The sequence below is a fragment of the Podarcis melisellensis genome (genome assembly GCF_964234715.1).
Source record: "Podarcis melisellensis genome assembly, chromosome: 12".
Classification (NCBI taxonomy): domain Eukaryota; kingdom Metazoa; phylum Chordata; class Lepidosauria; order Squamata; family Lacertidae; genus Podarcis; species Podarcis melisellensis.
The window spans coordinates 58637802-58662775 of NC_138544.1; the positions used below are offsets into that span (position 1 = coordinate 58637802).

A 24974-nucleotide genomic window follows, 5' to 3' on the forward strand; every position below is an offset into this window, starting at 1 on the left:
CTGTCTCTAGGCTCTTCTTAGACTTCAGTTCCAGAGGCACTGTTTCCCAACCTTGGGACTCCAGCTGTTTTTGGACTACAACTCCCATCATCCCTAGCTAGCAAGACCAGTAGTCTGGGATGATGGGAACTGTAGTCCAAAAACAGCTGGAGTCCCAAGGTTGGGAAAACACTGATTTAGAGCTTTTGGTTCCTGGGGATATTTTGCCAGCGTGAGAACTACATGGGCCGCTGGCCTGATCCAGCTGGCCTCTGCTTATGTTTTATCTTCCTAGAGCAGCGGGGAGGGCCTTCCTCCCATCGCACCCCTCCAGGGAACAGCAACCAGCAGAAAGCGAACTGTCTCCCCCTTGCCATGAACTCCTCCCTCCGCAGGTGGCGCTGCGGCGCCTCCAGCGCACAGGAAACCGCTATCTCTTTCCTCCTCTCCCCGCTCCGCTTCCTCCTGACCGCCGCGCGCATGCGTGCCGCTGTTTCCTCACTTTTTTTCCAAACACAGGACCGCGCATGCGCGGCAGCCGTGTTAGTGAGACGGCTCTGGTGGGTACCTCCTCCTCCTCCTCCTCTCTCCCCGTCCCTTCCTCACCCCCCTCATTCCAACTACGCCCCCCACCCCGGGACCCCCGCCCCGACAGAAGCCCCCCCCCCAGCCCCGCCGCGCGTCCCCTCAGAAGGCCGCCTCGTCTTGCCCTCCCCTCCCCCCCCTTGCAATAGACGGAGCCTGATTGGGCCGCTCTCGCCTGCCCCGCCCCCTTTCCTCCCGGGGAGGGGGAGGGGAGACAAAAGGCCCTGGCCGGGGGGGGGTGTCGTTGAGGGAGGGGGCGCCGCCTGAGGTGAGGCTGGTCTGGTCTCCCCCTCAGGGGAGAAAGGGAAAGGCAGCACGCCCAGCCCCCTGAAGGGGCCTTCTGGGGAGGGGCCCCCTCGAAAGAGTGGGGGGGCGTGAATATTGGGGGGGGGAGGTTGGCAGTGTGTGTGTGGTTTTTTTCCCCCTGAGGGGAGATATGGAAGCGCCGCCTTGGTTTTTTCTGTCAGCTGGGGCGGGGCTCCTGGGAGGGGGGAGGGGAGCATCCAGGGGGAGGGGAGGGAGAGAGAGAGAGAGGGAGGGAGCGACGTTGTAGGCCTTGGAGAGAGAGAGAGTGTGTGTGAGTGTGTGTGCAAGATGACTGTTTGTGCAGGGAGAGGGAGGAGAGAGGTTGGGAGCCAGGGAGGGGGAGGGGGTGCATGAGAGAGGGAGGGAGGGGGAGGGAGAGAGAGAGAGAGAGACAGAGAGAGAGAGAGAAAGGGAGCTTAATGCTCTTGGCCTAAGAGGGACTGGCTTGTGTGTGTGTCTGTAAATGTAAGTGTGCAAGATGGTTGTAAGCCAGAAAATAGCTTACAACAAGAGGACTGTTTCTGCAGGGAGAGGGAGGTGGGGAGGCAGGGAAGGGGGTGGGGTGTGTGTGTGTGCATGAGAAAGTGTTGTTGGCCTTGGAGGGTTTCTCTCTCTCTCTCTCTCTCTCTCTCTCTCTCTCTCTCTGTGTGTGTGTGTGTGTGATGACTGCTTGCTTCTGCCTGGCAAGGGAGGGTGGGGGTTGGGAAAGGTTGGTTAGGAGCATCCCTGGGAGGGGAAGCTCTGTGTGTGTGTGTGTGTGTGTGTGAGAGAGAGAGAGAGAGAGAGAGAGAGAGAGAGAGAGAGAGAGAGAGAGAGAAATGCTGCCCTGTGTGCTTAGAAAGACTGCTTGTTTCTGCATGGCACAGAGGGGGTGGGAGGCTCTTGGTCAGTGTGCTTTGGGGGGGGGGGTTATAGTGGAGGAGGGATTCTCCCTCCATGCAGCTTCCAGGTCCAGAAGGATGTGCTTATTTTTGTATAATGGGGGTTCTGAAGGACACAAGGAAAGGGTGGTTATGTCCTCAGTGTTCTGCTTTGATGGGAGACTCATCTCTTCTTGGGGAAGTGCACGTTGCCCAGATGTGCAGGCCTGAGGAGTTGCAGCTAACATCCCTTTTTGGAGGCGGGCTGTGGCTTAGTGCAGGGTTCTTATGCAGAGGCAGGATCTCAAGGCTGGAAATAAACAGCCTCTTAATTTGAAAACTTGTCACTAATATAGAGTTTTTTCTGGACCCTTAACTAACCAGCAGGATGGAATCCCCTTTGAACAATTTGTCTTCTCCCAGGACAGCCTTCCTCACCTTGGTGCCCTCCGAAGTATTTTAGAGTACATGTGAACATTCTGGTTGGGGCTGATTAGAGTTTTAGTTCATAATATATCAAGGGCACCAGGTTGAGGAAGGCTGCTTTAGGCTGACCAGATGGAAAGCAAGACCTGGATTTTGTAGTTATTTATTTATTTGCTTGCTTGTTGACTTATTTAAGTGAATTAGTTTGGGATCCATCCATTTGGATGCAGAGTGGCTTAGAATTCTTTAAAATAATTACGGTAATTTATATAACACTTTTCTGCCAATATTCTTAATGGTTCTTTCCCACCCCCTGCAAAAAAAAGTTCACAGCAAATACATTCATCCTAATAGACAAAATACTATTAAAAATGGGATTTGGGGGAGGAGGGGAAAATTAATTCACTTACAAATCCTTAGGCAATGTTACACATTTTCTACAGTCACATATAGAATTGCCACTGCAGGGATGTGCATGGGGGTAAGACATGGCAAATGACTTGAACTGAAATGATGGAGCAGACCTTGGTGTCTCTTCTCTCCCACAGATGCAGCCAAGTTGCATAGAAGGGAGAGTTGTGGCAGGTGCAGCTGTCATGTAATAAGGAAGAAATCTGCACCTACTGAAATTATCTCTTTTACCAAGTATTCCAGGTAAATGAGTTTTGTTTTCTTTGCACATGGTTACTTCTCTGTTCTCTTCCTCTCTGTATTTCTGCTTCTTTTCAAGAACCAAAACCCCTGAACAGCAAGAATAACAAAGGAAAATGGGATGCTTTTGGTAAGATCCAGCTTAGGCCAGGACACTATTCGCTTCTGTGTCCAAACACACCAGGTGAAGAGCAGTGAAATAGACAATACAAGTCTGGGTGAACCATTGGTATGGCTCAGGGGTTCTCTGCAGGTTTTTTGTTTTGTTTTTAAGAATCTATGTAAAAAACCATATTAAAATACTTCGTTTATTTCTCTGCATGCATTTCTAAACATTTTATCTTAAAATAGTACTTTTAAAATGCATTTTGGTGTCATTATTTTTTTGAGCTAAAAACTATTGCAAAATTGGCAGAAGTGCAAATCCAGAAGATAATAGCATTTACATCAGTGTACTAGTCTCAGAGGTGAGAATTAGATCAAATGGCTTTAAAAAAAAGCAGGCGCCTTCTGTGCCAAGTTTTTAAAGCCTGCTGGAAACTTTTCTGTTTCACCAGGCCTATGCAGGCAAATAGGAGTACATCCCCCGCAATGGGCTATTGATCTTTGTTTTTAACTTTTTCATTTTTAACTTCCTAATATTTTATGCTTTTCTTGTATAGTTTTATTCCTTTTTTTTTACTTTTGTAAACCACTGTGATAAAGCGGCACATAAACAAAACTAGAATGCAGAGAAAACTAAATTCCTAGTGGGCATTAAAAGCATTCTGGTGTAAAATGTAGCTAGTAGTTACAGAAAACTAAGGGCGGTGGGTGTGTATGTGAGAACCAGTCCTAAGGATTCCACAAACAAAGCATTTGCCAACCTGGTGCCCTCCATGTGTTTTGGACTACAACTCCTGTCAGCCCCAGTCAGCATCCAGTTTGGCGAAGCCTGCATTAATGCAGCCCTAAGATGCACTTTTGAGGTGGCTTATAAGCACAAACTCAAATGTAAAACCTGTAATATTGTTATAATATTTTGGTATCTCACAGGGACTTGTAGCTCAATGACCAAGCATCTGATCTGCATGCAGAAGGTTGCAGTTCAACCCTCAGCACCTGCAAGTAGGGAAAGGAGATACTTCCTGAAACTCCGCTGGTTGTTGAAGGTGATCCTGAGTTAGGTGGCCCTGTATGGGCTGACGCTGTATAACGTGGTTTCCTGCATTCTTAACTTGCTTGTGCTTTTGGGACGGAACAGACAGCAAGCCAAAAGAGATGGACTATATTGATTGTTCTTCTCTCCTTTTGTAACCAGCTTCAGTGTTTCAACATGGAGCCCCGGCAGCCGGCGCCTTCGCAGCCCGAACAGAATTTTGTCCGAGATGCCAAGCAGAACATGGCCGAGCTCTCTCTGTGGACGGTGGTGGCTGCAATCCAAGCCGTGGAGAGGAAGGTGGATTCTCACGCCACACGGCTGCTGAACCTGGAGCGGCGGATGGTGACCAACGAAAAGAAATACGTGGACTGTGAGAATGCCGTGGTGGACTTTGGCAACCAGATGGAGTGCAAGTTGACTGCTCTGGGGACGCTGATCCAGGAGTACGGCCTGCTGCAGAGGAGGCTAGAGAACATGGAGAACCTGCTGAAGAATCAGAACTTCTGGATCCTGAGGCTCCCTCCAGGCTCCAAAGGGGAAACCCCCAAGGTAAGGGTACTTGGGGGACACTCGCTCTATTCCCCCCCTTCTACAGCATTGTGAAAAGCTCCTCAGACTTGAAGATGTGTTATTATTAAAGGCTGCCTTCCGGATCATCTGCCAGCAAAACTTTTGTTAAGTAGAAAGGTTAACTCTTTCAGGCTGTCGGTGTGCCACAAACAACTAGCTCATGAGCCCAAAGTCTTGAAAACTCGGTTAAGATAAGAACTATACTTGGCTTTGGTGGAGATGGCGAACTGTGCTTGGAGGCTGTCAAAGGATGGAGATGGAGAGAGGAGAAGTGTGTGGTTCTGTGGATGGCCCCCAATATGCCGTCCACAGTAAAGAAGCGAACAGTGTCAAAATCTGCACAAGATTATAGTTATGCCAGCCACAGGGAGGCTAATATGGTGTCTGTATTTATTTTTAAGTCTTGCATTGTGTGACAACAGAGCATTGAGGTTTGCCATGCCTTGATTCTCACTACTTTCCGGCTTTGATCCTTGCATTGTTTTTTGGGTTGCTGTTTGGAGTTCTTGTTTTTAATTTACCTTATTCTAGATAACGTCTGGCAAAACTCCATTACTGTTGAGTGTTAGGTGGGAGGATTTGTGGAGGGCTTTTTGGGGGGCGGGGGGAGACACCAACACAGTTTGAGTGTTTCCTTAGCACATCTTGCATGCTTAGATGCTGTTTGACATTATTGGAATAGTTGAGAAATGCCTTATTTGCTCTTCTAAACTAGTGGGGAAACTTGTTTTCTGTTCAGCTAGTGGGTCCCCCAAGCTCTGGAAATTATGGACAACTCTTTTCTTATTGTCCTTTCCCCCTAACCTCTATCAACGAATAGAGTAATGTGATCCAGATGTGATTGTTGAGATTCTCAGGTACCCCAAAGAATTGTTGTGAGAGCTGTTAAATAGCATAGAGAGTGCTTAAGTCACTGCAGTAGCTCACCAAAGAGGATAAAAGGCTGATGCCTGCCTGTGGACATGCCCCCTTCCCACCCAAACTTCTAGGGTAAGATGCTATAATGTCAAATGAGCTTTATGAATATCTTACCCCCTAATCGCTGCAATATATACAATACTTGAAAAGGTGAATATAACTGGAAACCAGCTTTGGGGATCTGGGAGACAGATCTGGGTGCAGGAATATCTCAGCAAAAAATGGAAAGCCCTTTGGAACAACAAGCTATTTAAGACTGCAAATATATATGAGAATGTCTAAAAATGCATAATATTCTTGGTACCTTGCACCCCAGAAGCGTCAATCCAAATGCTGAAGGAAAGATTGCTCAGGATTAGGTACATGTATCCATATGTGGTGGGGGTTGTAAGAAAATTAAAGAGTTTGAAGTATTCTTGGAACGTGGTGAAGTAGTTGACAAGTTGACAAATGACCTTCGTGGGCATTCTTAACAACTTTTCGTGGGAAGAATGAGACGGTACCATTTAAAGATATGCTGCCTTTTTATTTGTGGCTGCAAGACAGGTAATTGCAAAATATTGGAAAAGTAAAAATGGAGGTTCAGCACAAGAGTAGTATTGTTACAATTTGCAAAATGCTTTGGCAGAGAAACCGACTAAACAGACCTGAGCTTCAAGGTTGCCTGAATGTGAGGGTGACTTTGCAGTTCAGTGGTATAGTTTTATTCCATGAGCTAATAGACAAGGTGGTCTTTGGAGTCCACCACCCACACTTGGGACTCTATGGACGGGTCCAGTGTGATAGATAAAAGATACTCCTTTTATACTCGGGGAAACTCTGATTGCTTTCCACCTACATTTATATTGTGAAAACAACATCTTCAATTTTTAAAATATAAACCAATGGTTTTTAAAAAAAGAAAAAATACCTATGCATGGGAAAGGTGTCAGTACAATTCAGTTTCCTTTCGAGGAAAATGATGGGTTTGGAGGCACTGATGAAGTTCAGCTGCCCCCAAAGTGACTTTCACATCAATTAAGACTTAACAGACTGATTAAGACTAACCAGCCAAATCTCTAGAAGGAGGTGTCTTGAGCTCTATTGCTTCAGTTGCACTTTTAGTGGCTCTGGGCAGAATGCAGGAATGGAATTGCCCTCATGTTCCCGGTCAGCCATTCCTCTGATATCCACTACAGTACAGGCAATGGTTTGCTACCTGAAACAATGATACTTCATTAGATAGGATCATTGCCCTGACTTGAGATAGATGCTGTTCCTGGAAATATTCCATTTCCCTTCTTGAAAGCCTGGTGGATCAGGGTTTGGATTTGGGCGGGAGGGGGTCTTCTTTGGGTGGGTTGCTTCTGGGTTGATAATCCCAAGAGAATTCAGCTTCTGCTCTCAGTATCAGTGGTGCAAATTTGCTTATAGGTTGTGCTTTGAATTTGGTTTTGTGTAGAACTTTGAAATGTTTGTCAAAGAGCAACGTTGGGTCAGCAGGTAGGTCATGACATACCTGCCCTGTGGAGACCTAAGCCTTTTGCCAATGCTACCTGATTATTACCAAGTGTATGTCCATAACCATGAGGACTAGAAAATTCACCTGAAAAGTACAGCCTGGTAATTCAGGTTCTACTCAAGATAACTACCGTATTTTTCGCTCTATAACACGCACCAGACCATAACACGCACATAGTTTTTAGAGGAGGAAAACAAGAAAAAAAACACGAAACAGTGGATGTATGATTTTTGTGGTTCATGCTGTGGGCCACAGACATGTGATCTGACAGTGAGTTTGGAGTAGCCCAATGCAAAAATCCTGAGGATCCATGTGGATCCATGCTTTGTAACCACGTTTTAAGTGGGGAGGGAAGGAAAAGCACTCAAGGGAAAAGGAGTACGCGAGGGGTGTGTGGAGAAGGATGCTGCTAATAATGCTATTTAGTGAGTTGAGTGGGGAGGAGAGAGGGACAGAGAGCCTGCTTGCTTTAAAGGAGCCAACCGGACAGAAGCCGCTTACACTCATGTAAGCGGCTCCTCTCCTCTCCCGCTTTGCTCCTTTAAAGCAAGCAGGCTCTCTGTCCCTCTCTCCTCCCCACTCAGCGTCTCTTCTCCCGCTTTGCTGTTTCAAAGCGAGCCACGGAGGAGGGAAGGAAGGGGAACCATGGATCCTCTGCTCAGGACTGCAGCAGATCCCCCGCCACCCGTAGGCATTCGCTCCATAACACGCACAGACATTCCCCCTTACTTTCTAGGAGGAAAAAAGTGAGTGTTATGGTGCAAAAAATACGGTAGGTTCCATAGGGCAGAGGGTGATGATGAGACAGACCCAGGCAACTTTGTATGTGTCAGCTGTGAAACCCACTTTCAAACTCTGCTCCCCCTTGGCTTGTTGTTTTTTTTGGGGGGGGCTCCTGTAGTTGTTTCTTCAGTTTCTATAGTTCCCTTCATCTTAGGATCACAGGGCGGTTTTCAACGTAAAAGCACAAAAATACATAGTCATAGTAACAAACAAAAACAGTTACCCCCAACACAGTTTAGAAGACCATAGATAGGTTAATTATCCAAAGGCCTGGGAGAAGAGGAATGTTTTTGCCTCACACCTAAATGTATGTGATGAAGATGCCAGGTGAGCCTAGGAAGGGCATTCCACAAATGGAGCTACTGCAGAAAAGGCCCCGCTCCAGACCTCTTACAGAGGAGGCACATGAAGAAGGGCCTCAGATAATGAGCTCATGGTCTGGGTAGGTTCATATGGGGAGAGACGGAACTTGCGGTACTGTTGTCCTCAGCTTCTTAAGGCTTTATAGGTCAAGACCAGCACTTTTGAATTCGGCCCTGAAACCAATTGGTAGCCAGTGCAGTTGGTTCAGGATCAGTGTTATATGCTCACACCATCTTGCCCTGGCTGCTGAATTTTGTACCAGCTGAACCATCTTCAGAGGCAGCCCCACATATTACGCGTTGCAGTAATCTATCCTAGAGGCTACCAGGGCATAGGCAACAGAAGTTAGGCTATACCTGTTCATATTGGGGTGCAGCTGATGGAAGGTGCTCCGTGCCACTGAGGCCACCTAAGCCTCAAGCAACAGCAGTGGATCCAGAAGCTGCATACCTGCCTCTTCAGAGGGTGTGTAACCCCATCAAGAGCAGGTAGCCTCCCATCCATTCGGTCTAGGGAACCGCCCATCAACAGTGCTTCAGTCTTCTCTAGGTTGAGCTTCAGTTTGTAGGCTCTCATCCATTTAATTACTGAGATGAAAAGGAGTAGAGCATAAATGAGGAGTGGTTTTGCCAGTGCCTCCTTCGAGCAGGCAGGGACTACCCCCTCTTGCATTAATCACCTCCCTGGCCCAGTCAGCTGTCCCTCCCTGCTAGTCTTCAGCCATGAGGGGCAGGGGTCCAGAGCACAGGTGATGGACCTGATGGATCCGAGCACCTTGCCCACGTCCTTGAGCCTTACCAACTGAAACTCATCCAACATAATAGGACTAGACAGTGCTCTGGGTAACTCTTGAGATTCATCTGCTGTAACAGTGGAATCAGGGTCCCAGCAGATGCAAGCGATTTTATTCTCAAAATGATTTGCAAATAATCATTTTGCTACCATCAGTTCTGTCACCACCTTTGGGCCAGACGCTAAAAGGCCCTGCACTACCTAAATTATTATATATTGAAGTGCCAACTTTTTGCTCAGAGCTTTACAGAGTAACAGACAGGCAGTGGAAATGGAGCTATTGCATTGAATCTGGTAGTTGCTAGATTGCTTCTTAAAAGCTAAACTCAACAAAGTTTCTAGGTGGAGATATTTATCTGTCCGTATCTGGATTGGATTTGAAATTGCTTTTATGTATGCAGGTGTATTGCATATGGTGTTATTGTATTGTGAAATCACTTTGAGATTTTTCATGGGAACTCTTTACGTATGTTAAATAAATAATAAGAGTTTGCTTCATACCGTTTTTTTTCTTCAAATCTCTAAATGTTGGTCGGGGAGGGGAGCATAGGAATAGCTGGTGAGTCTGCTTGCTGTGGGGAGCGATAGGCTGTGCACCCTTTCAGCTTCTCTAGACCAGAGCAGTAACATTCTGGCCCTGCAAAAGGTGATGGATTTGGAGGGAAAAGGGACACAGGTAAGTGCCAGGCACTCACCCTAGAAGGTCTAAGTCTGCGACTGCTGTGATTCTAGGTGCCGGTGACCTTTGAGGACAATTCCGTCTACTTCTCGGAGCAGGAATGGGGGAACCTGGATGAATGGCAGAAGGACCTCTACAAAAACATGATGAAGAGCAACTACGAGTCGTTGGTCTCACTGGGTAAAGAACTGGTTATTGCTCTTTTTATTAGCTGCTGATGCAAGTCATGAGGCTGGCTCAAGTGGTTTCTTAAAATATCTACCTCATCTGTTATCTAAGTGTTTGCCATCTACTCCCTCATGGGGTGCAAATAATAAAATTATTATTAATCCCTGTTGCTGAAAACTGCAGAAGGGGAAAGTGCTCTTGTATTGAGGTCCTGCTTTCGGGTTTCCAACAGGCATCTGATTGGCCAGTGTAAGAACAGGATGTTGGATTAGAATGGGGCATTGGACTAGATGGGCTGAATGGTGGGCTGGTGTAAACGCACAGTTGCTGTTAACCACATTTGGGGATTACTGCTTGATTTTCTGCAAGTGATAAGCTGTGTGATGGTGTGGAAACTGTGCTGGAATGCTCTGCAGTGTCCAGGACCTGGGAAACAGCCAATACAAAGCAGGGGTGACTGTGGGGAAGTAGCTGAACTCCACGATCTCCATGACTTCTGCCTGTTCAGGGATACGTTCTCAGTCTCTCCTCACCTCCCCACTTTGCCCTTCCTTTGTGCTCTGAAGCACCTCTGGACCTGCTCATGTATCTTCTATGATGCACCTGTCATCTAGCGTGTTCCTTGCGGTGAATTTTCAGTGGGTACGGTAGTGCTGCCAGCATCTCCCTTAATCCTGTTCAGTAAAGCAAGTGGGCTGAAGGGGTGTTCTGTGTTTTCTCTTTTTCCAACAGACTACGCAATTGCAAAACCTGACCTTCTGTCTCGGATTGAGCAAGGCGAACGTCCCTGTGTGGAGGAAGAGGAGGTCCCTAAGGAGAAAGAGATTTCTTCAGAGCCCAGCCCAGGTAAGCGGCTGGAATCCCAGAAGGGTTTGGGTGGATGAATAGGATGTACAAGGCTGTCTTAACTGACCCTTCCATCTCCAGTGAGAGCCAGTGTGCTGTAGTGGTTAAGAGCAGTAGATTTGTAATCTGGGGAACCGGGTTCGCGTCTCCGCTCCTCCACATGCAGCTGCTGGGTGACCTTGGGCTAGTCACACTTCTCTGAAGTCTCTCAGCCCCACTCACCTCACAGAGTGTTTGTTGTGGGGGAGGAAGGAAAAGGAGAATGTTAGCCGCTTTGAGACTCCTGAAGGGGAGTGAAAGGCGGGATATCAAATCCAAACTCTGCTTCTTCTTCCAACTGGGATTCTCCACTCCCACCCACTAACTTCAAAATGTGCAGGAGATTTTCCTCTCTCTTCAAGAGGGGTCTGCCAGGACTCCCATGTCTGAGGTTCACCTTGGTGGTGTGGGCCGCAAGACCTGTAGCCCAGGACAGGGAAGTCTTGTGCATCTGGCGTTCTTCCTGTTACAGCAGAGCAGAATGAAAGACCATCTTTGTGCTCCTTTGGGGTTTGTGATCGAGTAAAATTGAAACAGGCTTAGCGAGTAGTTGCAGCCTGGTGCAACGCGGCTCACCGAACAAACACCCTCTCGTTCATGTCTCCCGAAACAGAAGCCTTGGTTTTTAGGCCTGGCCTGGCCTGCCAGATGGAAGGGAGAGAAAGTGCACATGTCATTGGAGACCAGGAGAAAGCAGAAGGAAGGGCAGCTCTGAGCGACCACAGTCTTGGTGAGTAGAACCTGTAGGTTAGGCCGTTTTTGTCCAGAGTATTTCAGGGTTTCAGAAAATACAAAATCCGCTCGGAAAAGAATCTTGACTGGATTCTCATCACAGTTTTTGCAATGGAAAGAAATGTTGAAAAGTAAAACCTAGAGGAATGCAACTCTTGCAGCAGGGTCTAAGAAAACTTCTCCTCTGCACCCACACCCCCCCCCAAACATGAATGCTAAATATATTCAGCTGGAATTTAAAATATGGTTTGAATAGTTGGTTGGTCACTGTGAGAAGAGGATGCTGGACTAGATTGGACCCCCTTTGGCCTGATCCTGCAGGGCTCCTCCTATGCTCTTAATAGCCAGAGAATAGTTGGTCTGAAACATCGTGGGGAGGAACTACTAAACCTGACGGCCATGCACTGCCTCCACAGTCCGCACACCAGCTGCTGTCGACTGCAAGAGGGCAGAGGGCTCTTGTGCTTGGCTCCTGTTTGCTGGCTTCCCATGGTGGGTGTCTGGTGGGCCGCTGTGAGAACAGGGTTCTGGGCTAGACGGGAAGTTGGCCCTTTTATCCCAGCAGGCCTCTTCTTAGCTTCATTACTACATTGACTTTCAATGTGGTTCTGCAGAATAAAGAGGCGACAGAGTTTTCCAGCTGAATGAAAAGCCCTAGATGCTCATTTTGAATAGTTTTTCAACAGATCTTTTTTGGGGGGGTGGGGGTTGTATTCATTTTAAAATTATAGCTTATTTTATGGTGACTGGGAGTGGCCGCTGAGACCATATAACACCAGTCCTGAGAGACCTGCATTGGCTCCCAGTACGTTTCCAAGTACAATTCAAAGTGTTGGTGCTGACCTTTAAGGCCTTAAATGGCCTCGGTCCAGTATACCTGAAGGAGTGTCTCCACCCCCATCGTTCTGCCCGGACACTGAGGTCCAGCGCCAAGGGCCTTCTGGGGGTTCCCTCCCTGCGAGTGAGGGTTACAGGGAACCAGGCAGAGGGCCTTCTTGGTAGTGGTGCCCACCCTGTGGAACGCCTTCCCATCAGATGTCAAGGAAATAAACAACTATCTGACTTTTAGAAGACATCTGAAGGCAGCCCTGTTTAGGGAAGTTTTTAATGTTTAATGCTGTATTGTGTTTTTAACATTCAGATGGGAGCCGCCCAGAGTGGCTGGGGAAACCCAGCTAGATGGGCAGGGTATAAATAAATTATTATTATTATTATTATTATTATTATTATTATTATTATTATTATTATTACTATTATTATTACTGCTGTTGTTGTTATTACACACCTGCAAATTCCCTTGACACACATGTAGCAGGTGATTCATAAATTAATAACAATAAAAAACGAGGGGTGAAAATGCCTTCCTGTGATCTGCCAAGGGCCCTGTTCATGCCACCGCACAGTTGGAGGGCAGTGCCAACCCCCTGGCAGGATCTGTACCCCCTGCCCCCTGCTAAGGTGCTTTCTGAAGTCCTGCAGAGACTCAGCCAGGTGATGCCCATGTTGCTGCCCTAAAGCAAGTTGGGGGAGGGGAGAGAGACTAAGTTGCCCCAAGTTGAGCTTCCCCCTAACTGCTCTTTTCGTTGGCACAGACTATGGGGCTGCCGGATCCTCCTTTGGCTCTCCAGGGAAGCGGGAGCAAGAGGTGAACCTCGAGGGCGCAGAGGGCACGGAGGAAGGCGAGCTGCGCATCAAGCCTCGCGCTGGTGAGTGTTGCACCTGGCGCACCTGGGTCCAGGAGGGGCGGTGACGTTGCAGAGGCGCTTTGCGTTTGGAGCGGATCAGGCTGCCAACCCTTCCAGCTGCTACCCTTGAGCCTGAGGAACATGTCCAAGCAGAACTTTATTCTCCCCAGCCCATTTAGTCCCGTGGCTGTGGGCCCTGTGTCGAAATAGCCACAGTTGAGTGAATCCGCATTTGCAGTGCATGGTGTCGAAGTCAGAACCTGGAGCAAGCCAAGCGCCTCTAATGCTCCCTTCTTGTATCTTGAGGGGGCTGTGTTTTATGGGGTGTTTGGGTACCTTTGGCCCACAGTGGGGAACAGGGCCTTCTGCTTCAAGGCTCTGTGATGATGTTTTATGGCATAAAAGGGGTCTCTTTGTGTAAAGCAGGATAAAAATGTAACTGAGCTACACCTACTGTTTCGTATTATTCTCCCCACCTCGGTATCAAGTTTGCAACCTCTGTGTGAGGAGCTGCCTTCTTGGTAGAACTCTGTGCTGTTGGGCAGCATCGTCTGGCCTCACAGAAAGCGTTTGTTCTTGCTGCTGCTTCACGGCCCGCCTCCCAGGCAAGGGGAGCTTCCTAGCCCCATTACTCTCGACCTTAACATAAGACTGAAGATGGGGTAGCCTAGGTTTTCTGCTGCTCTGGAGGGGAGGACACAAACCAGGGGAGATTCCAACCAAACATTAGGAAGGACTCTTCTGATATTAAGAGCTGCTCGGCAGTGAGACAGACATCCTTGGAAGGTGGTGGACTTTCCTTACTTGGAGGTTTTTAGACAGAGTTTGTGTGACCGTCTGCCAGGGATTCCCTTGCTGTGATTCCTGTGTTGCAAAGGGTTGGGATAGATGATCCTTGGCATCCCTTCCAACTGCTATGATTCCACAACGTAAGACACACCATGCTAAGGACCAGGGAAGAGAGTAGTACAGGAAAACTCTATGTGTTTCTCTGCTTCTTCAGCCCATTGGTTGTACCTCTGAGCCACGTCCCACCAGAACAAAGCCTTCCTCCTTCTGTTTCCACCCACCCACCCAGCAAGCCCCCTTTCTGTGAATTCTGTTGTAATGTTCAGGATGAACTTGTGTCTTCTGTATTGCTGGCTAAAATATTCTGAGTGCTTCCTTCCCCCCGCCTTCTCTTTTATGCAACGAATCACACTTGCAATATCCACAGTGATATTTAGCCAACGCCCCTCCTACCTGTGATGTTGGCCCCCTCCACATCACCCGTGTGGCCTCCCACCCTCCACCACTTCTTGTATGGTGTGCAAGCAAAATGGTCTGCTCCTGTTAAAGCGTAACCCCTGCCTCGTGGTATTCTGGGCCCTCATGGTAGCTTACATCCATGACAGAGCGATAAAAGTACAAAGAACCAGAGTGCGCCGGCACCATTAAAAGAAAAATACAAAGCAGCAACATCTCAGAAAGGTTCGGATGGTCTCATCTTGGCCACCTGTGTGCTGCCTTCAGTCTACTGATCCAGCAGCCTTGAGGAGGGCAAATGCGCTTGTCCTGTTTGACTAGCAAATGACGAAGGAGAGCCAAGACCTGCTTTCCGGAGCCGTTTTTTGTAGTGGAGGCAATCCAAGCACGCGCGTTGCCAGCCCTGGGTCATTCTGGCACTGGCCTTGAATGCCCCCATGCCCCGCTCACCTGAGAATGGCAAGGAGACTTGGAGGGGCACTGAGGCTCTGAACATGGAGAGGGGGAGAGGCTGGTTTAGAGCCCACCTGGACAAAGAAATGGGCTGCTGGAAGGATGAGCAGAGCTGGCTGGCTGGCGAGGCTGAGAGGAGACGCTGAAAGAGGGAGAGAAAGAGAGAGAATGAGCACGAGCCCTTCATGTAAGAACACAGCTACTGCCTGTCCCCCTTTCTGACTTGTCTCCTGCTCTCACCTGGTGGCCGTTTGCTGCTGGGGAGGCGAGCGCTGATCACGTTTCCATGCTTTCCTTTGCTCTTTCGAACTGTCAGCTGCTTGTATAAATGTACCCTGAACGTGGCTTTCTTGTAGGGTACTGGGGGGAGGGGGGAGAAGGCAAGTGCTTGCTTGTCCTTTGACTTAAGAATATAGTAATTTCAGGGGAGTGGGCACCTGCAGTGTGTAAACTGAGCAAGGGTCAGAAAGATCCCTTTGAGTGCACACTAGAGAAGCACATTTTATAAGCTCAAGCCCTGTAGTCTGTAGCCTGCTAGACAAAGGAGTCCAGGGACCTGGAGCTGAAAGTGTGGACGGGTGAGAGCAGGCCTTCTGTGGCTCTCCAGAGCAGAGAGGACTTCCCAGGCAGGGTTGACGTGAGCAGTGGAGAACAGCTCATGGACATTGCCGGGGGCAGGACTAGATGACTTTGGGGTCCCTTCCAACTCCGCAATTCTTTTGATTCTAATGTTTTCAGGTAGAATGGAGAGCAAGGCATAATGGGGCTTGTCAGCTTACAGACCTGGGTTCTTAGTTTAAAATAAGTTCCAATAAGACTTTTAATAACGTGTGCAAATGCCCAGTCAGGCTGCACCAATCAGAGAGTTGCCTTGTTGCTTTTTCTACACGTTGCCTGGTGGAAAAGGGACTCTGTACCCTCGTGACGTGGTGCGGCAGAGAGGCCACGCTGGCCGCAGCCGCCTTGTGCAGTGGTCAGGCAGGAGTGCGCTGACGACTGAGCAAAGTGGGTTCCTGCAGAGCCACTCTGGGTTACCTGGCCCTTTAAGCACCCTCCCTCTGAACAGGCAGGAGAAGGTAGCTGGGCAGAATGTTGTAGGTTTCTGGCTCAGTTTTTAAGAAACGGATGTTGCGCGCGTTTGCTGCTTTGGAGAAGAAGCATTGCACCAACGCTGTTTTCTTTCAACCCACCAGATGACGGGCTGGCCTTCAAAGCAGAGGTCCTGCAGGCCCAGAAAGCGCTGTGCGAGAGCTTGGGGCTGCAGTGCACCGAAGACGCCGTCCTCCACGGCCCCCACCCAGGGGCTGCCTCCCTCGGGAGCCGCTACAGCGCCCTGATGCACCAGCGGAGGCACCCGGAGAGCCAGGCGGACGAGGCCCTTCCCGGAGAGGGCAGCTTTGGCGGCGGCGGGGGCCACAGCCCCATGGCGGGCTTCCAGCGCGAGAGGCCGGGGGAGAAACTGTTTGTGTGCCCCGAGTGCGGGAAAAGCTTCCGGCTACACAAGAGCTTGCTGATCCATCAGCAGAGCCACGCGGCGGGCGGAGGCTACCGGCCGCAGTGCGAGAAGAGCTTCACCTACAAACAGCAGTTCACCCTCCACCAGCGCATCCACACCGGGGGCGGCGCCTACACGTCGGTGGCCTGCGAGGAGACCTTCAAGCAGAGCCACAACCTGAAAGCCCTGCCCAGGGTGCCGGCCGGAGAGAAGCCGTACGGCAGCGCTAAGTGCGTGAAGACCTTCAACCTCAAGTCGTCCTACCGGCAGCACCCGAAGGGGCACGGGCGCGAGAGGCCCTACAAGTGCAGCCGCTGCCCCGAGAGCTTCTCGCAGAAGAAGAGCCTGGTGACCCACCAGCGGCTGCACTCGGGGCGGGGCAGCAGCAGCTCCCTGGCCTGCCTGTACTGCGGCAAGAACTTCAGCCACCCCTCAGATCTGGTGCGGCACCAGCGCATCCACACCGGAGAGAGGCCCTACCGGTGTGGCGAGTGCGAGAAGAGCTTCACCCAGAAGCAACATTTGCTGCAGCACCAGAAGATCCACCTGCGGGAGCAGAACCGGCTGATGGGGACGGCCGTCCGGGAGGCCCTGCTGGACGCCATCTTCATCTAGCGGGCCCCTCCCACCGGCGCCGGGGCTACGGCTCTGCAGGGAGGCGCGGAAGAAGGGCAGGGAGGGAGGGGGTGGAGAAATAAGACTGTTACCTCAGAAATTGGGCCCCCAGGGCTGCGAAGGGGCTTCTCCAAGACCTCCCTCCTAGCCTGGAGTTTAGGATCCTGTAGACTCTCGGGTACTTAATAGGACCTTTTTATTTTATGGGTGACTAGAGATTGTTCAGAGTTGCTGAAGAAAAAACAGTGGCGTTGGTAGTAACAAAAAAATGCTTCTGGGATTGTCTTTTCTGTCTCGTTTGGAGTGTACCATACTGTAGCTGCCCCTTCCCACTATCTCCTCCCCACCGCCCCCCGGTTGCCAGAGGGACATTTTCACTTCAGAATAACTCAAGACGGACGACTGTTGGCCCAGAGACGGCGCACCCGTTCACCTTTTCTGTAAACACTGATTTCTCAGAACTGAACACTTTTATATACTTTCCCCCCGGATTTTTCTTTTTCTTTCTTTCTTTTGGTCTGTGGAAACTTAAAAATAAACTAGAAATGTGGAAAAAGAAATTAGCTCAGCGTTCTGGTTAGTGAATGTTTTTTTCCCTGGGGAAAATGGAAATTTCTGGGCACCACGTGTGTTTCGTGACATTGTGGGGTGACAGCAGCAATGAGTGAGGGCATCTTCCCTGGCCCTGCTATCTGTGCTGTGAGTCCCTCACTTCTGCTGCCACCATCCACCCATGTTGGGGTCCTCATACCATCTCGAACCCTGGGAGAGGGAAGCCCCCGCCCCAGAGCAGGCTCCCCTTACACATGTTCAGACCTGTGGGACCAGAGCCAGGGAGGGCACATTTGCTGGCCCCTAAGGCACTGGGAATTCCACCTGATGATTTCAGCTTTAAGTCTTTATTTTGCAAACTTTCTCGAAAACCTTTAAAGCAGTTTCCAAGCAGAAAGTTGTCTTCCAAGGCATGCACCTATGTCAAGTCTTGTATGCAAGTCACTTGCATGGCATCAAAACAGACTTGGAGAATATTTTGCAGTGCAGATTGTGCTCACATCCAGAGGGTCTGCTTCAGTCTGAAACGTTAAGAGGCTGTCTCCAGAGTGGCTGCTGTAACTTGAGAAAGGAGGGAAATTACTGCTGCTAATACAGAGGTACCTCGGGTTAAGAACTTAATTCGTTCTGGGGGTCCGTTCTTAACCTGAAACTGTTCTTAACCTGAAGCACCACTTTAGCTAATGGGGCCTGCTGCTGCGTTGCTGCTGCATGATTTCTGTTCTCATCCTGAAGCAAAGTTCTTAACCTGAGGTACTATTTCTGGGTTAGCGGAGTCTGTAACCTGAAGTGTCTGTAATCTGAAGCGTCTGTAACCTGAGGTACCACTCTAACCAATATCAGTCGAGACCGTGCAGAGTCAAACGCATCTTTCTTTGTAATTAAACGTGGCGAGGCCCTCTCCAGTCTAAAGGTAAGGCCGAAGGAAAGGCTTAAAGACACTCTTGTCTCCCAGATAGCCCTTTCCTCAATGCAGCATTCCCATGGATTTCTCCAGATGTTTCTGATACTTGCATTGGGAAATGCTCTTCTTTGAAAATCAGGCCGTGAACTCCTCCGGGCAGGGAACCATTCTTGCTAGATTTTGACACTGGATTTTTGTTAATGGGGGATTCAGCTTCTCTCAAAGAAGGAGGATCATTTTGCCCAACTCCCTGCAGTGCAGGATTCACAGCTAAAGAATCTGACAGATGGCCATCAAGCCTCTTGTTTCAAAACCTCCAAAGAGGAAGAGTCTGCCACCTTTTGAGGGAGTCCATTCTATTCTCAAACAGCTCTTGCCACCAGAAAAGTTATTCCTAACGTTGAGTCGGAATATCCTTCCTTGTCATTTGAATTTGTTGATTCGGGTCCTGCCCTCTGAAGCAATAGAAAACAAGCTTACTACACCTTCCATTTGATACCCATCGTTCTGCCCGGACACTGAGATCCAGCGCCAAGGGCCTTCTGGCAGTTCCCTCATTGCGAGAAGTGAAGTTACAGGGAACCAGGCAGAGGGCCTTCTCGGTAGTGGCACCTGCCCTGTGGAATGCCCTCCCTTCAGATGTGAAAGAAATAAGTAGCTATCATATCTTCAAAAGACAACTGAGGGCAGCCCTGTTTAGGGAAGTTTTTAATATTTAATGCTGTATTGTTTTTAACATTTGATTGGAAGACGCCCAGAGTGGCTGGGGAAACTCAGCCAGATGGGCGGGGTATAAATAATATTATTATTATTACTATTATTACTTGAAGGTGTCTATCATGTCACACCTCAAGTCTTCTCTTATCCAGGCTGAGCACCCTGAACTCATGAGACTTGGTTTCCAGACCCTTTTATCGTCTTGGGTCACCCTCCTCTGTACATGCTCCAGATTATCAATATCCTTAAATCGTGGTACCCAGAACAGGACACAGGACTCAAGGATTGGTCTGATTCAGCACAACAGAGCAGCTATTGTCACTTCCCTTGGCCGAGACACTTGACTTCTGTTGATGCAGCTTAGAATAATAACATTAGCTCTTTTTGCTGCTGCATCACACTGCTGGCTCATGTGAAACTTGCGGCCTCCTAAGACCCCCTCGATCCTTTTCACATCCGTGTGTCGGGCTTGGGGAGTGAAAGGAAAGTGTCTGCACTGCCACCGGAGGTTTCAGTATCCTGCGTCTGAAAAACGGGTTGCAAGTTGGGGGAAGGATCTTGGCTTAGTGATGGGACACCTGCTTGGCAGGTAGAAGGTCTCTGGTTCAGTCTCTAGCGGTCTAAGTCAGCATCCGGAGAAGTCAAACTTTTAAGAAAGAGAAGGAAAGGCGGGGGAAGCAAGTTTCTCGCCTTATGATAGAGGAAATGGCATTGAAAAACTTCACCAGTGTCAACAGGCTCTCTGGAGGCTCACATTTTGCAGTCGGAATGAAGCCTACAAATTGGTGCTGCAATTGAGTGGTTAGGGATGCTCTGATTCAGAAGCATTTGCACACTTCCCCCATACAACCCTAGTCTCTGTTTGCTAGCCAGGCACAGATTTCACTGGGGCAAAATGTCAGGTTTTAGGGCTGGGATGGGGCAAGACTAGGTTCTCAAATCCCTGCTTGCTGTGGATATAGCAGAATAAATTGCTAAAAAGTCATGCATAAAGGCAGCCCTGTATCGGGAAGTTTTTTTAATGTTTGGCATTTTATTATTTTTTATATTTTGCTGGAAGCTGCTTAAAGTGGCTGGGGAAACCCAGCCAGATGGGTGGGGTATAAATAATAATAAAATGATGGTGATGCATTCGCCCCATAAGACGTACCTGACCATAAGACGCACCTAGTTTTTAGAGGAGGAAAACAAGAAAATATATATACTGAACGAAACAGTGGATGTATGATTTCTGTGGTTCATGCTGTGATCACAGACATGATATGTGATTTGGCGGTTAGTTTGGGGTAGCCCAATTCAAAAATCCTGAGAATCCATGTGGATCCGTGCTTTGCAACCACGCTTTTGTGCCATTGCGGCCCCACGAAACAGTGGATGCGTGTTTTTTTGGTGCAGGCTGTAGCCATGGACGTGCTATGTGATCTGATGGTCAATTCGGGGTGACCCAATGAAAAAATCCTGAGGATCCATGGGCTTTTACCTTCCCCCCCCTCCCAGGCAGCCTCCTTTATCTCTAGCATCCCTTATCTCTCTCCCGATCCCACCGATCAGCTGCTTCCTTCCAACACTCCCTTCCCTCTTGTTTGCCTTAGTGTCTTTTCCTTAGCTGGAGCAGTTTTTTGCTCCTCCTTTTCTTCTAATTTCTCTCCTTATTGCTTTAGTCTTCCTGTTTCCCCCTTTTGCAAGGTTGCTGTCTTTACCTACCCTCTCCCAGGCAGCCTCCTTCATCGCTAGAGTCCCTTATCTCCCTCCGTGATCACTTGCCGAACAGCTGCTCAGTGGCTTTGTTTCAACACCCACTTCCCTCTTCAAAAAAGAAAAGAAAAAAAGCATGATCTGATTTTTGCCCCTGGGCAATTCGGCTCCAGGGACCACGCATTCTCTCCATAAGACGCACAGTCTTATGGAGCGGAAAATGTTACTTCAGGCAGTGCAGTTAATCTGTGGGACTCCCTCCCACAGGAGGCAGTGATGGCCACCAGCCTAGATGGCTTTAATAGAGGATTGGACGAATTCATGGAGGAGGAGACGGTTATCGATGGCTTATAGCCTCGATGGCTCTGCCCTGCCTCTATGGTCCGAGGCAGCAATACTTGTGAATTCTGGTTGCTGGAAACCACAGGAGGAGAGAGGGCTGCTTGTGTGCTCACATCCTGCTTGCAGGTTTCCCATAATAGGCATCTGGTAGGCCACTGTGAGAAGAGGATGCTGGACTAGATGGGCCACTGGCCAGATCCTGCACAGCTCTTCCTATAGCCAGAGAGAGGTGTGTGTCTGAAGAATAGTCTCCAAACGGTGCCCCCTTGGGGACACAGTGTGCCTTGCAGGCTTTCCTATACAGCCGTCCCAATGTTTTGGACTCACATCAGCCCCAGCCCTCAAGGGTATAGAATACTGCATCAGATGGGCAATATCCTCCCCCATTGGGGGGTGCCGGTTGCCAGGCTGTGGGGAAGGCTGCTGCATGTGGATTGGAGCAGTTGCGGTGGTTGGCATCCATCTTGGAGGTCCCAGGTCGCAAGGTGGTTAGATTGGTCTCAACTAGGGCCCGGGCCTTTTCAGTACTGGCCCCGACTTGGTGGAAGAGAAGAAGAAGAAGAAGAGTTTGGATTTGATATCCCGCTTTATCACTGCCCTAAGGAGTCTCAAAGCGGCTAACAATCTCCTTTCCCTTCCTCTCCCACAACAAACACTCTGTGAGGTGAGTGGGACTGAGAGACTTCAGAGAAGTGTGACTAGCCCAAGGTCACCCAGCAGCTGCATGTGGAGGAGCGGAGACGCGAACCCGGTTCACCAGATTACGAGACCACCGCTCTTAACCACTACACTACACTGGCTCTCTGTCCCAAGAGACTAGGGCCCTGCGGGTCTTGACGTCTTTCTGCAGGGCCTGCAAGACAGAGCTGTTCTGCCTGGCCTTTGGTTTGGACTCAGTCTGACCCTTATGTTTCCCTCCCCTTATGGTTTTGATTTATCAGCTACTTTAAAATGAGGCTGCATTTTAACCTGTATTTTAAATTGGGTTTCCCCCCCTATTATGTTTTTACTGTAATTTTACTGGTGTTAGTCACCCTGAGCCCAGCTCTGGCTGGGGAGGGAGGGTTATAAATAAAATTTATTATCATTATTATTATTATTATTTGTCTTGGGAGACAAGGGAGGAGTGCTCCTTTGGGGGTGAGCTCAAGCTGTTGGAAGGTGGCAACACCTGCCGTGGCTGCAGAAACTGATGCAGGAGAGACATGTTTTGTTGCAGCCGGGGCATTGAAAGCGTCCGGTTGTGCTGCTGCAGCTGCACCAGGGCGTTTCTTGTCTCTGTGCTCCTCCCAGCGGTCATTCCTCCTATGGTCACTGCTCTGGATGCACAACCTGACCATCTGTCTCCATGCACTGCGGTTGTCTGCAAGGGATTCCCACACAGCAGGGTTGATGTTGCAAGCCTTCATGTCATGTATACAGACATCTTTGGTCTGCTAGTGGGAAGCCAAGTCCCTGTAGAGAACATCCTTGTGGGTCCTGCCAACTTCCATTCTGTATAAGTGACCCATCCAGTGTAGACATCACTGAGACAAGAATGCAAACACCCTGGGAACATGGGCTTGGGAGGAGAGCATATTATTATTATTATTATTATTATTATTATTATTATTATTATCCCGCCCTCGCCAGCCGAAGCCGGGCTCAGAGCGGCTAACAACATCTTGGTTTGGTAGGCATTCCAGATTTTCAACGTCTTCGTTTTTGTCTTCCACTCTCCCCTTCCCTTGCAGACCTCCTGACGGACAAGGCGCCGACTGAAGCCAAGCGAGATCCCCGAGTCCCTGAGCCGTGGGGGCCCGAGACGTCTGGGGAGAGCGCCTTCGGGGAGAAGGGTCCTCCTCGCCCAGCCGTGTGGCCGGGGAGCCTCCCGGGGGAGCACAAGCGGTTCAGCCCCGTTGGACTTGCCCTGGCCGAGTGGCCGAAACCCAGCGGCGAAGCCAAGTCTCACCCGTGCCCAGACTGCGGGAAGAGCTACGGCTTCCCAGGAGTCTTGGAGGACCACCGGCGCAGTCGCTGCAGCCTCGACCCCTCTCCGGGATGCCTCCCGCTGTCGCCCTCGGGTGATGGGAGCCTCCCGAGGCCTGGCCTGGGCTGCCAGGGAGAGGCGGAGAGTGCCAAGCCCCTTTCTCCGCATCCTGCGCCACCCGGGGAGAAGGACTGGGCGTGCCCCTGGTGCCAGCAGCGCTTCCGGTTGCAGGTGAACCTTCTCATCCACCAGAGCACCCACCTGGAGGCAGGAGGCGAGCCAGGCGGGCAGGACCGCCTGGCGTGCCGCTTCTGCCCGCGCCGCTTCGGGCGCTCAGACCACCTCCTGCGCCACCAGATGAGCCACACGGGCGCCCGGCCCTACCAGTGCCCCTCGTGCGAGAAGAGCTTCACGGACAAGAGCAAGCTGACCAACCACTACCGCACGCACACCGGGGAGCGCCCCTTCCGCTGCGCCGCCTGCGGGAAGAACTTCATCCGGCGCCACCACCTGGCCAAGCACCAGCGCACCCACACCCGCGAGAGGCCGCACCAGTGCCACGTCTGCCTGAAGGGCTTCATGCAGAAGCACCACCTGCAGAAGCACATCCGCACACACACGGGAGAGAAGCCCTACCGCTGCAGCCAGTGCCCCAAGGCCTTCTCCTCCCAGCAGCGCCTGCTGCTGCACTGCTGCGCCCCAACGCAGGTGGTGGCGGCAGCGGTGGAGGCTGCGGGAGGAGGTGGCTCAGCGGCGTCCGCCACCGCCCTCCTCTCAAAACATTGATGTACCTCCTGCGCCGTTCACAAGGCCGATCTTCCGGTTTCCCGCCTTCAGAAGGGGCGTGGGGAGCATCGCCCTCGATGCCGCCAGCTTGCTCGAGAGATCCCTCGCCGGACCTCGGCTCTCCCCTGCGAGCCTTGGCAGCAGAGGGTCCGTTGCAGAGCCTGAGCTGCCATGGCAAGCCTTGCAGGACAGCAGCTCCTCTGCGCCTTCAGTGTAAATGGTAAATCACATAAGGGTGGCATTTCCCCGATGGGGACTTTGGTCGTTGTGGTGCTAACGTGTGCTTAGAAGGGAGTTGAGCATGAATGTAAGTATTAAGAAGTCTTAAAGGTGGCCACCGACGCCGTCTTTTCTTTTGTTTCCAAGGCAATCGCTGTTGTTGGACTACAACTCCCATCATCCCTAGCTGGCAGGACCCCAGTGGTCAGGGATGATGGGAACTGTAGTCCAAAAAAACAGCTGGAGATCCAAGTTTGGCAAACCCTGGACTAGGCCCTGATATAGCTGGGGTGCCTTTTCAGGGTTAGGGTGGTCGTCCAAAAGAGGGAGGGGGATTTACATCTGGGGAAATTTGATGTAAAATATTAAAATGGTGAATAAAGTCAGCCTGGTTACGTAAGCCTGGAACAGTGGAGAACAGGACTCGGTTTGTGTCTCGCTGTGTTTAAAAGAGCCCTGTCCAGCATCTTCGGGGTTTCAAACTCTCAATCGCAGCTGGAATGGCCAGGTGACCTCTGAAGCCACACAGAACCCTGTGAAGCGAAGCTCCTTCATCTCTTTTCCAGATGTCCAAGAGGTTCACCATGCAGACTGGGCCACGGGGCTCTTATTCGGCTGTTCTCGCATGATGCCTTGCTGCAGAGTTGGGACCAAGCATTTTGGGAGTCTGGAAAACACAGGACCCAGGTGGGGGCACCCGCCTTGCCTGAAACCTCACCCAATGGGACTATAGCGACACCTCCTACAACGCGTGGCCTTTGGGACTGTGGAACTTCTGTTCTTTTCTGAAATACTTTCCCTGCATCGATAGATTTTTGTTTCTTTAAAAACCCAAACTTTTGTCCTTTAGGGGCTGGACATTCTGTGTTGTGGTTTTGGATAGATATATTTTTCCCTGGTTTTGTAATCCTGCTGTAAAGGCTTACCTGGGGGGAAAGATATACACTGGAAATGCAAA

At 50.0% G+C, this 24974-nt stretch overlaps 1 protein-coding gene across 3 annotated transcripts; it reads left to right on the plus strand.

Moving 5' to 3' along the window:
- Positions 1-483: 483 nt before the first annotated feature.
- LOC309353169 (zinc finger protein 783-like) lies at positions 484-24974 on the plus strand. Of its 3 annotated transcripts, XM_081882408.1 has the most exons (9): positions 484-539; positions 2705-2810; positions 3843-3914; positions 4108-4497; positions 9608-9734; positions 10455-10568; positions 11221-11337; positions 12932-13045; positions 22776-24974. In XM_081882408.1, exons 4-9 carry the CDS (start codon positions 4123-4125, stop codon positions 23795-23797), a joined length of 1869 nt encoding a protein of 622 aa, XP_081738534.1. In that variant the 5' UTR covers positions 484-539; positions 2705-2810; positions 3843-3914; positions 4108-4122; the 3' UTR covers positions 23798-24974. The 3 variants fall into 3 exon arrangements, with proteins under 3 accessions (XP_081738534.1, XP_081738533.1, XP_081738535.1); XM_081882407.1 differs by lacking the exon at positions 3843-3914; XM_081882409.1 differs by lacking the exons at positions 3843-3914; positions 22776-24974 and adding an exon at positions 15916-17395.

Excerpts from the sequence above, each read along its gene's own strand:
- LOC309353169 (XM_081882408.1), top strand. The coding sequence starts at position 4,123 with ATGGAGCCCCGGCAGCCGGCGCCTTCGCAGCCCGAACAGAATTTTGTC. Across the intron at positions 9,735-10,454 it reads CGAGTCGTTGGTCTCACTGG|ACTACGCAATTGCAAAACCT; the intron begins GTAAAGAACTGG and ends TTTTTCCAACAG. Across the intron at positions 13,046-22,775 it reads GCGCATCAAGCCTCGCGCTG|ACCTCCTGACGGACAAGGCG; the intron begins GTGAGTGTTGCA and ends CTTCCCTTGCAG.